This window comes from Apteryx rowi, unplaced genomic scaffold (genome assembly GCF_003343035.1).
Source record: "Apteryx rowi isolate R43461 unplaced genomic scaffold, aptRow1 scaffold_106, whole genome shotgun sequence".
Taxonomy (NCBI): Eukaryota; Metazoa; Chordata; class Aves; order Apterygiformes; family Apterygidae; genus Apteryx; species Apteryx rowi.
The window spans coordinates 1,752,490-1,768,514 of record NW_020447264.1 but is presented as its reverse complement, the minus strand read 5'-3'; the positions used below and the strand labels follow the sequence as shown (position 1 = coordinate 1,768,514).

At 46.2% G+C, this 16,025-nt stretch overlaps 1 protein-coding gene across 1 annotated transcript in view; it reads right to left on the bottom strand.

Annotated features, from left to right (window-relative positions):
* Nucleotides 1–16,025, bottom strand: part of TSNARE1 (t-SNARE domain containing 1) — a 436,739-nt gene that overhangs the window by 355,414 nt on the left and 65,300 nt on the right. Inside the window, exon 4 of the mRNA XM_026069584.1 lies at nucleotides 10,799–10,921. Coding sequence (XP_025925369.1) covers nucleotides 10,799–10,883 — 85 coding nt within the window. The 5' untranslated portion in view covers nucleotides 10,884–10,921. The remainder of the gene's footprint in view (nucleotides 1–10,798; nucleotides 10,922–16,025) is intronic.

Sequence of the window (16,025 nt, the reverse complement as noted above, 5' to 3'; positions counted from 1 at the left end):
CACAGACGCTTCCATCTGAACATGAGGAAAAACTTCTTCACTGTGAGGGTGACAGAGCACTGGAACAGGTTGCCCAGAGAGGTGGTGGAGTCTCCTTCTCTGGAGATATTCAAAACCCGCCTGGACGCAATCCTGTGCAATGTGCTCGAGGTGACCCCGCTTGAGCAGGGGGGTTGGACTAGATGATCTCCAGAGGTCCCTTCCAACCTCAGCGATTCTGTGATTCTGTGAACCAAAAAGTCCGAAATGGGACAGCACAGCTCTGCTCCGAGGTGTGAGTACACAAAACAGCATTCACGCCGCCAGCACCCCGACTCAGGAAAACCCCACGACGCACGAATGGGAAGGACAGAGCCTTTTGCATGGAAATCTGGCCAGCTTCAAACCTTAGGACACGATCACCAGGGAAAACAGAGTGGTCTGACGGGCAACGGGTTCGATTTGAGAATAGGAAAAACAGGGCAGAGCTGTCCCCCGTCCGCGTGCTGCGGCTCTGAGCAGCAGTCACCTTCCCCACCATCATGACGTGACTCGTCCGTGCAGGAGCCCAGCAGAAGCAGAGCTGCCGGCGCAAACAGCTTTGCATTATTTTTCTGGCTAAGCTCACTTGCATTTGCTCACTTATGTATAAAGCAGCAGGGCGTTGATTTACTTCGCAGTGCTGCTGCTTCGCTCTCTCTTATCCAGCCTTTGGATTGGCAAAGCGATGGGAAAGTGGTTTTATAAACACCTATAGCAATCACTGCCCATCTCAGAACCTATTCAGGCTGCTCCTTCCACCCCACTGCAACCATCCGTACGCCTTTAGCTACATCATCAGCCACTACAGGTGCTCACGAATCCTGACCATAAATAGCCTAGGCGAAGTCTAACAGAATTTCAGGGGAGATTTCCTGCAACGGGCACATCCTAATGTCCAATTTAAAATCCCTCCTTGCTCCCGAGTGCTTTCCAGCCACAGTAAGTCACCCTAATCCCCAGCCTACCTGCTTGCATCTGTCGCTTCCTTCCGCACATTTGATCTTTAATCCCTGTCCGCTTCCAGCTGCCGGAGCCAGTCTCCAAGCAAACGTCAGAGTTGGAAGAAGAGTTATCGATGATATTTCTGGACTGACTGCGTGGATAAAAGCTTTATTCTTTCTTTCCTGCTCAGCCTAGCCTCTGTTTGTATAAGCCTGGGACAGCTGTGTGCACGCTGCATAATGCATAAAAGTGAACATGGGCACCTGGTGCAAATAAACATAGCTTTATGTCTAGGTTTTAGAACAGTAATCCACCACTCCGGTATTTCAGCACCTACCGGGTAAAGCGTTTACATACATCTCCATTCCCATTTTGCTGGCAGGAACAAGTATTATAAAACTCTGTTAGGGTTTTCAAAGTAGAAAAAAAGAAGAAAAAAAAAAAAGCCCACACGTACACAGAAAACGCTAAATTCTGTTCTTCTAATAGATATAGGAAAAGGTAAGTTTCTGACCTTAAGGATTTAACCAACTAGATAATACTAGGGGGCAGGAAGGGAAGGAGACAAGAAAACAGGGAAAATAAAAGAGATTTGCACAAGACCACTCTGTAAAGCTGTGGCAGAGATGATAAGACTTGAAAGCTCATGACTTTCAAAGTCCAGAACCTTAAAATTCAAATTTCCACCCATGTCAGAGCAAACAGTTTCTCATTCCTCTGCCGTTCACGGGCTCGAGACTCAGGATGTGCTTTCAGGAGAGAAACGGCAATACAGTCGTCAAACAACACTTCTTTACAGCACGGGCGGTTTTGCAATAGGTTGGCTATTAGGTACCACCTAGGTCTAAACCAAAGTTGTGTTTGTCCATAACAAAATGCACGCTCCAGCTCTGTATTTCCAGCCGGTAAAGAAGCACATAACTTTGCTGCTGGGGGAATAGCTGAGTCAGCCAGAAGTGGCCCGAAAATGCTGTGGACTCCTGCAGTGCTGTGCAAGCAACATAGGAGAAAAATCCCACTCTTGGAGGCTTCGGGATATGGAGGTGGGAGCAGCAACAGGGCTGATGGACCAAGGCCCAGGCATGCACGGGCTCCCCAAAAAAGTGAATAACTCCTGCTTGGTCATGAGCTGTGCTCTTGCACGGAGGTTTTGCCGGAGAGCAGAAAACAGGGCCCTCGTGCTCTGTTTTTTAAAGAAGGTGTTTCAAGCCTAAGCGGGTACCGTGGCGCACGTTTGCACCCCCTCAAGATCGGAGACGGCAGTGAGAGCACGGCCCAGGCCCCCGAGCTAAGGATCAGCTCGCAGGATGATTAAATAAACCTTCCCAGCGGGAATACTGGGGGGTAGACGCCGGCGTGATGGTAACGTTCAGGTGACTCATCCATACGTCCATCCATCAGGCTGATCTACTCAGCGTGACATTTTTGTGGGCTAATAGCGCTGTCATTGAGAATTACATACCGGGATTTTATTATTACTGTTATTTCTTTCCTCCCTGCAATGGCGATGTAAATACACCCCAGCCTTGGCGGATGCGCAGAGCTCAGCCTTGCCGGCGGCCCCCGCTTCCCGCGCTACGGCAGCGCGGGTGGTACAGGCTAAGTTTACCGTTCGCAAACTTTCTTCCAGGCTTCAATTTCTGCTGATTTGTTCACTCCTACCGACAAAGCCGCAAGCTGAAATTCTGCAGGAAAAAAAATAAAAAAAAATCTCCAAAAAGCGACACCGTTAGCGTGAAGCTGGCTTTGCATCCCAAGAGCAGGCTTTTCTCACCCACAGCACGCCGGAGCGGCACAGCCTCACCCACGCTAACGGCTGCGTGGGTTCCCTGGGCTGGGCTAATGCCCGAATCGCACCCGGGAAATGCCTGGGGCATGACAAAATCATGCCAGGGACAATTCTAACTCTGCTTTCACTGTCCAGCAATGTCCACAGGCGTTCCCAAATTTACTGGTGTCGATACGGCAATAGCTAGGAGGTCACCGCAGAGGGGACACAACGTGCACCTCGTTAACTTGTTGCACGGTATCATCCCCAAGTTGACCCAACCTAGGACAGACCAAGACAAATTTAGTTCCAGCTTCACTGAAGGTCTAGGTTTCCTGCTGTGAACATGCAAAAGCTTGGAGACCTTTCAGCAAGCCATAAGGGCAGCAAAACTGTCAGCATCTTCCAAAGGATAGGACACGGGAATGCAACATAGATTGGATAAACTTGTTCCAGCCATGACAACCTGCTCCTGGAGCCACTTTTTTCAGCCCCCTCTGAGCCTCTTCCCTTCCCGTTACAGGAAAGGAATTGCAAGACCCCAGGAAAAAGGGCGGCAGGAGCATAAGAACGGGATGCAAAGAACGGGATGCAAAGAACGGGATCCCAGCACCGCTTTGCAGGCATAGATCGTTAAAGAAGGCTTGCAGCGCTTGCAAGAATTTCATAGTAGAGCCAAGCATTCAGTTATGGCTTGCCGGACAAGTGCTCTAAAGCAAAGACCTCTCTGCTTTCCTAACTGCAGTTCATGAAGTGCTTCTGAGGGACTGCGAAAGCTGGCAAACGAGAATTAGATTGAACCGACAGTATTAGAGAAACCTCGGGAGCATCAATGTCTTGTTCAGGCCTAAATAGCTTATACGAGAACTGCTACAAGTTTTATGCGTAGCAACAACAGAGGACGAGTGTTTAACTACAGAGAAGAAGAACGCAAGTTTTTGTAATAAAATACAAGCTGTCTTTGCCCTGCCTCTAAGAAAAGGGGAAAACCCTGGTTATTGGCTCCTGTCAGTCCCATCCCCGCCAGGGAGCGGAGAGCTGCAGCAGCGGGAAGTGAAAGCACTGAGCTGCACTGATTGGAGGAGCTGAAATTAAGGCCCAGGACAGTCTCTGCTATTAAAGGGAAGTCTTTCCACCCAGAAACCCATCCAAGGAGGAGGACCTCAGGTTTGGCGTTCATGGGGAAGGTACTCGCTTGCACTGGGAGAGTAAGGAAACCACAAGCACGTTTTGCCTATGAAGGTATCGATGCCAATACGATGAACAGACCGAAGGGAGAGGATCTTCTTAAACTACCTCTAATTCGACTGTAATCAGGTGGAAAATGGAACAAGCTATTCAGAGAGGATGAGATGTTTAAATGTATTTCTAGCTGAATATTGCCTAAGGAGAGGCAAGCGGTTTTGTTTGCTGGTTTTGCTTTAAAGATTGGAAGTACCAGGTATGATTTTTACACATTAACGGTAAAATGGCTTTGGATGGCAAAGATGACTAGCAAATCCAAAAGCTAGAGGAAGAAAAGTTTATCTTTACCCAAGAGGGTTTTTTTTCTCCTCTTGTGAGTGTGTTTACTTTATTTTTATTTTTATTTTTAAGTGCTATGAGGTTTGTACAGTTCACCCTAACATATTTCATTAAAACATTTATTTACTCCGATGGGGTTTTCTAGTTTTGCTAATTATATAAATGCATTTTCCACTTAACTTCACTGAAACACTGAGCTTATAGTGAAACATTTATTATAATGTTAAAATTGCTAGAAGGGATAAGGGCAGAGGTTTTCAAAACAAACAGCTTCAAAGTTAATTCTGGTTTCAAAGTTAATTCTCCTGGCAATTCCTTTTGCTATAAAACAAGTTGTTCATTATTCTTTAATATGTTTTCTTATGTTTAGGTTTATTAATTCATTAAATCACTGCTAAGAACTCTAAGAACTGGATGCAAAACCAAGAATATCCACTAAATTTACTGAAACTGGACTAAGGAAACAAATTTTTAATGTTCTGAAGTCTTGCACAATAGCAAAGGAACAATATGAAACAATTCTTCTGCAGATGCCATAAAAGGCTTTTTGAAGTCGTCTAGTGGGAGAAATCACCTTATTACGATTTTTAGTATTGTGTACATCTCGGCTTGGACCAGTTCTTTATTTCAGGCCAATTAATGACTTATTTCATACCGCTCTTGAGTCCTTTACTTTTGTCTGCCCCTAAATTTAAGAAAACCCTCCCAATACGGCAGGACCGAAGAGTCAGAAGCGAAAGCCAGTCATTAAGATTCTTGCAGACACTGACTTTTCACACAACATTTGACAAGCCATTTCACTTTTTAGTGCTGTATAAAACAGAGGCAATATCCCTTTCTTTACAGACCAGGTGGTAACTTTGGATTCATATTTGTGAACCGATCTACAAATCACAGCTAAAAGGTGCTGCAGAGGTTACACTTTAAGTCTTTACTTCCATTATCTACTTAAGGGAGTCCATCCAAAATGCACACTTTGGTTATATTACTGAGGGAGCCCTCAACTTATTCTTTCTTTGTGCAACACTTCATTTTAGGGAGGTTTAAGCAGGTGGTTGGGTCCCTCATTTCTCAGAGCTAACCCATCTCCCAGGCTATTTGGCTACCGCTGCAACGGCCAAAGGTTTCAGCGTTGCCTTAACGAAGCACCGAAAGTCATTTGGGAAATTCATATTAAGCCACGGCAGCATTCAGGCCCCAGCACAGCGAAAGGATTAACCACCTGCTCAACGTTAATTGACCACAGTGGGACTACTTGTGTATTGAGGAGTTTGTTATGCGCTTAAGCGCTTTGCGGTAACGAGATGCAAAGCCGGCGGCGAATTCCTTCGTGCGCTTTGCCATCAGCCCCACACCTGCAACGGGAGACAGCAAAGCACCGCGGTCACGTCAGGTCATGGCATCAAAACACGGCTGCTCCTACAGCAGCTTTTAAGTGAGTCTTGTCCACAGATCATCTACCCTGGCTTTATCTGGCCGACCTGGGCCTCTAGCAGAGCTCCTGCCACCCCCACGCCTGCAAAACAGAAGTGACTGGTGCAAGTGTCCCCCTCCGAGGCAGCACGGTCATCCAGGAGCCCTGCAACTTTGCAAACCTGGACACAACACTGAACCCCAAGGTTGCTTTTTGGAAAGAGACACTTTCCACACCTGGTACGAGAAGAGCAAAATGGGACTGGAGAGACACAGACCCAACCACAGAGGGGTTACGATGGACAGGAACAGAGAGCGCTCTTCTTCCCTACCTTGACACAACATCCAGAAGGAAAGCAACCTGGTTGGCAAGATCAGTCACGTTCACGGTCCAGGTTTCTCAGCACCATCAGCGTTAACTCACTGGAAAAGGCGGCACACCAATACATCCTGCTCTGCTCTACCCTGGGGGTAAGCACTGGAGGAACCTGCCAGTGATTTCGGGTGCTGTTTGAGTTTGTCAATGAAAGCTCAACCAGCAATTACTCTACCCAGCAGGTTGAGGAGCGCGGAGGTCTTTGCATGAGGAGGAGGGAAGGGAAACCAAGAGGTGAAAAGCGAGTGCTGAACTCCCTGATTTTCTGCAGGCATCTAACCTCCCTTAAGGAACTACGTGCATTTGCCACCCAACTGCTACAGCCACGGCATCCCCAGTGAGATCCTGCAAGCAGCTCTCACTAGCTTTGAGCCTTTCTGCCTTTAGTACCAGAGGGTCACCTGCTCCAGATCTAGCATAACCTGGAGCAGAATTCAGCTCAGGAAATGAAGCCTGGCTCCTCAGGCTGCCAGTGAAACACTGCTATGGTGCATTAACATTACCAGCACTTACACGGGACTTTCCATCCAAGAGTTGGATGGTATTTCACAGTGGTGAGTGGGTATTAGAGAGGGGAGGACAAAGAAAATTATAGACCCGATTCCAGGAAAAAACGCTAGAGCAAATTATTTAACAATCAATTTCAAGTATCTAAATGATAATTAGGTGATAAATACCCAGCAAACACTGCCAAGAACAACTTGCATGAACCAATCTAATTTTGTTCTTGGACAAAATAACCAACCTTTCAGACAAAGAGAGAGCAGCAAGCGCAATACATCTCGAGTACGACTCTGGCCGGTGTCCCACATGCTATCTTCACGAGCAACCTGAGGAAAAATGGCCTCAAGGAAATCACGGCAAAATTAACCGCTGACCCAACGCTCCCTCGAGCCCCACCGTGCCTAAAAAACATTGCACCTCTGGGATGTGAAATTACCCTCACCCATTCAAATCCGGTTTTTAATGCCCAGGGCACTGTAAGGTTAATAAAAGCAGCTTGAAAAATTTCCTGGCTCGTGGCATTTTAATTCGAGCTATTCGAAAGCCCTGACCTCTGCGGCTTCCTGCGCACAGCAGCCTTTGCTCATCTTCCCCGCAAAAAGCCTGCTGTGGGTGGACAGGTCCAGCACGGCAGAGCGTTGCATGCTGCACGCTTCAAAAGCGTCAACGTTTCAGGGTTTAAGTCCTGCTGCAGTTCAGTGTTTGGTCTCCGTTTACTTCAGACAGGTCTCATCTGCTACTTGAAAAAATTTCGTATGAAGTCATTTCAGTTGTTTTTTTTTCCTTTCTGATGTTAAAAAAAGAAAGAATAAGGGGAAAAAGAGTGCTCAAGGTACTTTTAAGAGCATGTTCTCTGCCCTTTTTCACACCTACTTTCTAACTTCGCTGTGCAACACCCAATACGCAGCTAATGCCTGGAGAAGTGCCCATAAGGAAAGGTGTGAACATTTGTTTGGGTTTTTTTTGTGCACTTTTGGAAGCAGAACAAGGAACAGCTGGAGATGCTGCTTGGAGCTGGCCATAGCTCACAACTGCAGAGTTTATGCCTCTACCTGATGCTCCTCACTGTTCTTCAGTGGCAGCACGATGGCACTGCCAACCTCCAAAAGCTGCTATATCCCAAGTAATCCTGGTCATCTCCCTTGCAAAGCATCTTACAAAGCTCCTTGGTTAAGGATGCCAAACTTTTGAGTTTTGCTGAGCATGATCCTTCTTCCCACACAGAAATTTCTGATGGAAAAAATAATAATTAAAAAAAAAAAAAAGCATGTGTGGTGGTTTGTCCAGAATTCCTGCCCATCCAGCAACTCAAGAGCAGAGTTTAAACCAGAACATCTGACACCCAGGAGTCCCAGGCCACCCAAACTTCCCATAAAACTGGGAAGTTCTGGGATTCCTTCCAAAACTGCTACACAAGGAACCTGTAGATCTCTCCAATTGGGCTGGTTAACAAGGGCAACCACCGCATGGCCGGAGCTTTTCCCCACGCTGCTTCCACGAGCGGCGCCACACTAACGGCGTGTAACTCCATCCACCACCCCGTCAGCCCGGGGCGAAGGAAGCGTCTTCAAGCAATTTGTCTTTTCTTACCTGGTGAGTGCACTAGGATCTAGCAGGACAGACCGACAGATAATAGGACCAAAGACACTCTCTTGTAGTATCACACTTTATTTTAAATAAATAAATAAATAAATAAATAAGAATTAAAAAATCCCCAAGCCTTCTTCTTCTTGTTCTCTAGCATGAAATTAAAGACTTGAAAAAGAAGAAAAATCTGCAGTGATTTCCCCCTCTCTCTATCCACTCTACAGCCACTTGCTATTACGGAGTCTCAAGCTCCTGGGGCGACCTGGGGCTGTTGAAACCAGCTTGCTCTTCCTCCCCAATGTCCACACCGGTTTATTATTGTAAGGCTATTAACCAACATCCCCCATACCAGTTGGTTGTTGTAGGGTCTCGGGGTTTTCAGTTTGCCGTCMAAACGTTACCGTCGAACCAGACGCTCCTGTTTGATGCTGGCAGACGGAAACCATCTACAGGGATGCTGGTACCCATTTATTTTTTTTTTTTTTTAAGATAGAGAGCAAAGAGCAGCGTTTTGAAGCACACGCAGAACATATCCATCAAGGGCTGCTCACTCGGCGAGCGGACACGCAAGGCCGCGCTCTTTCGTTCCAGCCGTGCCGTGAGCTAACACAGCGAGCAACGTTCCTCGGCGAGGCACCGATCCGTCTCGCGGACGCCCAAGGCGGGAGCCCCGTTCCACGTTACCCTCTCCCGACATTTCCTTAATGACAGTATCTGGGGAGACGGCAACGAAAGACAACCGGCGTGCGTGCGTTACGCAGCCTCCTGCGATTAAATATCGGTTACATCGGTCGCTTCAGTTAGCCACAAAACGCTGAGCGCGATGAGATACCAATTCACAAATTTACAGATTTCAAACGCCTTCAGTTATTCTGCGCATTTGCATTAAAAAAAAAAGGATTGTTTTGTACAGCGCAATAACTATTCATGTTTTTTTAACCGAAACTACAACACATTGAGATTTATCGTTTGTCTATTCCGCATTTTGATTCTCTTTTCTTATGGTGCTTTTATTATGCCCAGATATCCCATTCTTCCTTCCTTTATGCTTTTAATTTTTCCTTGCAGAATAGCCTGAAAAACAGTATTTAAAACTGAACAGACAACTCGCGCTTAATTCAATACCTTCTCCCCGTTTAAAGAAGAAAAATAATTTTTTAAGCCAAAACACATAAGAAAACAAAAAAACAACAGAAACCTTCACACTGCCTTTTTATTCCCATCCAGTGGGAGCAGCTATTCGCAAGACAACAAAACCCTTCCCGAAGACCATTTGCAACCTTAACAACTCAGAAACTGAAGTCAGGCTGCCTTAATGAATAGCACTGCCAAAACGGAAGGCGACTTAAGAGAAGGGTGACGTTTTCCCAGGAGCCAAGTGAAAACAGAGCCCTTTGCCATCTTACAGAGGTCTCACATCCCGATGCCCCTGCAGAGGTCTGAACCCCCCAGTGATACCTCCACCGCAGCCACGCTTTGCTGTGCAAGCCGGAGCCAGTCCCAAAATGAAATGCAAGATGATGCTGCAGCTAATAAGGCTTGCTGAAAGCCAGACTATATTAACGCAGGCACAGCCCTACAGCATCTCACCATCCGGCCTGGGAGCTGGGACGCATCTTGGGAGCTGGAGACATGGCCTTATCAGCCCATGGCCACGCGAGCTGGCCACCGTTAGCTAGCAAGAGGCAAGTATCCCCCTTGAACACAAGCTCCCACGCTCCGGTGCCTGCTGAACACTAAACACTCTACCCGCCGCTGCCACCATCCTATTCTTCTGGCTAAGGATGCCTCCTACAACTTGCCTGTGTCAAGAAGGGGCCACGCTAGAGCAAACGCCTTCAACAACCAGAGGTTATAATCATTAGCTGCTGTGTTATGACAATTAAATTATGAGTTGTTTTGTTTTGTTTTTTTTACAAAGCACAGCTTTGCCTTGAGCATTAGAGAATGTTTCAAATATACAGATTTACATCTGGATGCTTTTGTCTTTCTACTTTAGCATTTCTAGAGTCCTTTGGGGGAAGGAGGGAACAGGTAAGAACACTAAATCTGGCCCTTGCTTAAAAACAAACCACAAAACCAGAATTTGCAGCCATTTGCAAATCATTGTTCATGGTTTCAGCATTTCTTGAGCAAGTCTTGCTTCCCCATTACCACGTGTGAGCACATTTCCCAGATTAAAGCAGGCTCCCCAGCAGCTGAAGTACTCACTCTGGAAGCACAGCCCTCTCCCATCTACTCCCATCATTAATGCACCCACAGCCAGCCAGAGGGCAACCGCTGGGACAACCTTTGCACAAAGATGCTGGGAAGATGACAGCAGAGACATGCGGATCTGGAGAACATGCCTCATTTCTTCTCTAAGTCCCCAGAAAAGCCTCCAAAGTCCAAACGAGCGCTGAGCGCTGCTCTTCCACGGCAAGCAGCAAGACGCATTACACCTTCAGGTCCTGAGCATAGTAAGACGCAGTGGCCCATGATACAAATCAAGCCCAACAAAAGTTTGGCCTTCACCTTTGGAAATCACTAGGCAGAAATGATCTCTGGAGAACGGGTGATATTTAGCTACTGAAACACATCAGCCACATCAAACACGAGAAAGTAAAACTTTACTCCCTAGGAAGTCAGGAAAAGTAAATTACAGCAAGGGATCAATACTTTACCGAGAGGTTGATAGCCTTGTCTCGAAGGGCCTCCAAATGGGTTCCTGCTTCCAAATCCACTCCCATCAATGGATCCATAAGACATTTTCTAGATAGCAGTGAATGCAGGATTGTATTTTAAACCTACAAAAACAGAGAAAAGGACACATACAACACTGGTTAAAAGTCAGTTAAATCCCAGTACTCTGCCAAAAAAGAAGGCAAATGAAAAAGCACAGGCCTATCTCTAAATTTCAGGATATCTACCAGCAAGAAAAAGAGGCACTAAAATCCCGCTCTCCTGGACTATAGCTGATCTTGAGGGCAACCAAGTCATTTGACCTCTCTGGGCCTTATTTTCTCCAGCGACAAAGGATAACCATTTATCTGTTTTGGCCATGGCAGGACTTTAATTCCTCACTGTTCACAAAGTGCTTTGAGATCTTGAGCTGGTAGGAAAACACTAGGCACTCTATCAAAAAAAAGGTAATGCTGTCTTCTGGAACATTACCACTACGGAGCTGCCTGGGAGCCTATCCATCATACTGCAGGCTTGATGAGCTCTCAAAAGAGACAGTTTACTGCTATACTATAAGCTCCTGGGTCTCTAGTATAAATATTGGAGCCAGAGTTATTTTTTTCTTGGTGGTTTAAAAAAAAAAAAGAATGCTGCAAGACCTAAGGTAGTAGAGGTGGACTGAAATCAATAAGGCTCTGGCACAGAAAGCCTACCTCTTCTCCCTCCCCACCGCAGGTGTCTTCTCACCACTGCCCCCAGACACCCTTCATCATACTGGGGGGGTCCCAAGACTTAGAAGTGTCTCAACCCTAAGGCATGGGGGAGATGATGGCAAAGGAAGAGCACAGATAGAGGTGCTGCATCAGAAGGGGCAAAACACAGAAGCAGGACCAAACCCAGCAGCCGTTTCCTTACACCAAGACTGGGGGGGGGGGGGAAAMAAACCMCCCCAAAGCAGGGACAGTCTGTAAGCTGGGGAGAGTGACGTGTTCACTGAAAAGGGGAGAAGACAACATTGCCCACTGGGCAGCCCTTCATTATAAGTGACATGGTGACACTGAAGTAGAGCAGCATCGGACAGTCCAGCAGGGTGGACAAGTTGGCATGAGATGACTGGAAATAGCATCTGTCATCCCTGTACTGAGTTGCTCTGCCTTATAAATGCCTCTTGTTAAATGAAGGCCCTCTTAAAAACCCAAGCCCTCAAACATCTCTCCGCAACAAGCATTTGCAACCCATCAGCGCTATGGCAGAAGATGCTGGAGCGTAAGGCTGGCCAACAGGATGCCCAAGGCTTCATTTTTGGCTCCGATACTGGAAGCACATGGCATGGACCAGACACCTTCCTTCTGATACGCAAAAAGCTGAGAACAGCCTCTGATTTGGAAGAGCTTTCTGACACAGGGCCAATTACGTATTAATCATGACCCTCAGCTATCCTGAAGGTTGCATGATGTCCCAAAGTCCACATGATTTATTAATCCAGGGTCTTGTTGGATACCACAGCAGAGGGTTGAAGTCTCTTTTGGGGTGCACTGACTCAGCAGTGTGCACTACACCTATTCCTTTTACTGGTCCACTGTGAAGAGCAGAACACTAGAAACTCCCAGTCATCCCCTGGGACAACAGTCTCAGGCACCTCTTGCACTTCATTTCCCCTTTTCTTCTTTTAGGGTTTCAAAAACAAGCAAAAAAAGATACTGCTAAAATTAGCCAGACAGGGAAACTCTAAGAGTAAAGGACATCACTAGCCATCCTCACTTATTTGGGCCATGCACATACAAAAAAGATGATGGTGCATCTCACCACTGCCTTGAGAGAATAAGGGGTGGGAGCTGGATGCATCAACCAGCTAAATCCATTAGAAGTGGAGAAAATCCTGGGTACAGCTCCTCACACAGCCTCAGTGTACCCAGCAGCCAGAAGGAAAAAGGATGTGTGCACGTACATGCGTCATGTGTGTGTGTGTTGAGGTGACTGAAAATTAAGTAAATGAGAGCAAAAGCTAAAAGACAGCACTGGCAAACCAAAGGTTTCCAATACATTCAAAACCGTCAATCGTGTTGAGCAGGTAAAACTCTAAGCGCCACAGAAGCATAATCTATGATGTCTTGAGGGAAGTTCTCCTCCACATCCACTAAATACTACACAGAGCAGATGAGGACTCAGCCTAAGGTGACTTGGGAAGTCTCTGATGGGAACGAAACCTGCCTCTGCCCCTTGTCTCAGGTTAGCCCACAATTACCGCAGTAACACAGACTCCTTCGTAAAATGCCACCCAAGATCCAGCATTTCTTATCATTCACCTGGGACAACAAGGGCACACAGAGGACAGTTACAGGAAAGTTTCTTGGCAGGGATGTGGACCGATGCAGGAGGAGCCTGGAACAGACTATCCGTCAAGTCGTTATCGTATTTTCCTCACCTCCCAGTGTGCCTACAGATTAAGATAGCGGTGAGCAGGGAAGGAGAAGAACAGAACGGTTTGAAAACTGCCTCTAGACAGTGGTTGATCCTTCTACGAGGGAAAAGAAATAGGAAGCAAACTTTCCTTTTTAGAGATAGGTAAGTGGAAGCTTATGCTGTCCCGACTTTCCCCAAGGCCACATAAAACAAGTGGAGTAAAAGTCTGCATCATGTTGTAAGATGACTTGATTACAACCGGGCAAATATTTCTTTGGCAGACAGTGAATACATCTATTTCCCTCCCCCCCAAACAGAGTGGAATGGAAGGGCGGGAGAAGGAAAGCTTTTTAGAAAACTCCAAATGTTTCATGTTGATTTTTCACTTTCAAAGCATGTTTCCATTTAAAAAAAAAAAAAGTTTCTCTCTCTCTTTAAGGGATAAAAAAGAAAGAATTACTTGAAAATGAAATATTTTGTTTCAGTCTAACCAACCTTTTTAGAAACAACCACCTCCCTCCCACCCCATCCTACTAAGCCATTGAAATATCCCTTATTCGCACAGCTCCAGAATCACATTCCTACCTTGTAGTAATATATGTACAGCAAAATTTGAAAGCAGATCTATATACCTCCCCTTTGACTGGCAGTAAAAGCATTTTCCTCCCCATCTCCATGGCACCTCCCAATTGTTTTGTCTACTGCTCCTCAGGGAAGCTTGCCCAACTTACTGTGAAGGCAGTTCACACAAACTGGAACAAGCATTGCCTAACATACTAAGTACAGAAAAAAAGAAAAACAAAAAATATGAGATTTGATCGCAGCTTTATCCTCCTCTCCTCAGTGGGATCTCCAGGAAAGGACTGGTCCATGATTCATGGATGGGGAAAGCTACTGGCAGGCAAAACCAAGTAGGTAGAAATGAGAAGAGTTCCCGCACACACGTAGGTCTCCATGTAGAAGGCCAACTACATGCAGGCGGCCAGCATAATTCACAGGAGGAATAAAGGGGAAGATTTCAGTATGGAAGAAAAGAAATAGGCTAGACAGCATTTAAGGTAAGTTAGATGTTTTCAAATCAGCTGGACTTGACTGAGAAAGATGGACACGGACATATTGGAGGGAGTTCAGCAAAGAGCCGCAAAGACTATCAAGGGACTGGAGCATCTCTCATACGAGGAGAGGCTGAGAGAGCTGGGACTGTTCAGCCTGGAGAAGAGAAGGCTCAGGGGGATCTTATCAATGTGTATAAATACCTGATGGGAGGGAGCAAAGAGGACAGAGCCAGACTCTACTCAGTGGTGCCCAGTGACAGGACACTAATTCCATTTAAACATAACAATTTTTTTTTTTTTTTTACATTGCAAGGGTGATCAAACATGGGAACAGGCTGCCCAGAGAGGTTGTGGAGTCTCCACGCTTGGAGATACTCAAGACTCAACTAGACGTGGCCATGAGCAACCTGCTGCACTTGACTAGACGGGGTCGGACTAGATGATCTCCAGAGGTTCCTGCCAACCTCAACCATTCTGTGATTCTGTGATTTTGCTCCTAAGGTGCTTCCCAGATTAATTTCCAACTCCCAGAAAGACACTGGTATAAACAAACTCAATGAAAAGACCTGAAGATAAAAACCAGAGTAACAGCTAGCATGGATTTGGCAACAAGTCATATCAAACTGATGTCAACTTCTTTCTGCATCAGGTTAGCAGGTTGCAAAGTTAAAGAAGCAAAACATGTTCTAGTTTTATGTTGTTATAGGGTTTCCCTGCATCGCAGGAAAAACAGATTGGGGTGGTGGGGAAGTGTGTGTGTGTGGGGGGGGGGCATTATGGTTCAAAAATGGACTGTCATAACCAAAGAACAAGCTGAATAGGCTCCAGCAAGCCTGCTCCAGGGCTAGCTCCATGTGGTATCTTCAGTAATGAGGCCAGTGATGGAACAAGCATCAGCCTTATTAAATACGTACAAGACACCAAACAGGGAGGGTAGATGACAGCTACCAAATTCATAGCCATCCTAACAAAGCAGGAGTGATGCTGACAAAGAAAATAAGATGCTATGCAATTTGAGTTAACTGCAAGGAGCTGCATTTAGAAAGAAGCAAGCAACTGCACAAACAGAGGATGGGGAATGACCAGCCAGGCAACAACACTGCTGAAAAGGACCCATGGACACTACAGGACTGCAAGCCAATCATGAACACACAATGACATTTCCTGTAAAAGCAGCAGACATCATCATGGGATGCATAAATGGGATTAAAACCTTCAAGACCAGTGATTTAATCCTTTTGCTTGACTTTACACTGCAGAGCCTTCAGCTGTAGGCAACACACTCCAGTAAAGATTTCGCCAGAAACTGAAGAGAGTCCAGAGGGAGCCCTGAGGATGACAACAGGTCAAGAAAACTTGACCTGCTAGGAAACACTGAGTAAATGGAGTTGTTTTTAGAAAGGAAGACCGATGGGGAAACATGAGCGTTCAAATCTGTGCAACCCTGATGCAAAAACACAATGGATACAACATTCTCCTCATTCACAGTGGACAAAAAAAAGGGAATAGGCTCTAAAAAAAAAAAAAAAAAAAAGGAAGGGAAGTTTTAAGGCAGGCCTCACAGAAGTCTTCCAGGAAAGGCAAGCACTTCTGGGAACACATAGTGTGGGGAAGGTGTTCTCGCACCCGCAGAGGCAAGAACAGCCAACGCTGGTTGGGAAGGACAGAGGTGTAGCTGAGCCCTCAAGGCAAGATATGGATTGGCTGCTCCCTGTAAGGTGCCTCCCAACCCAGTGACTCCGCCGTCTATAAAGGCCATCTTTATGCTGTG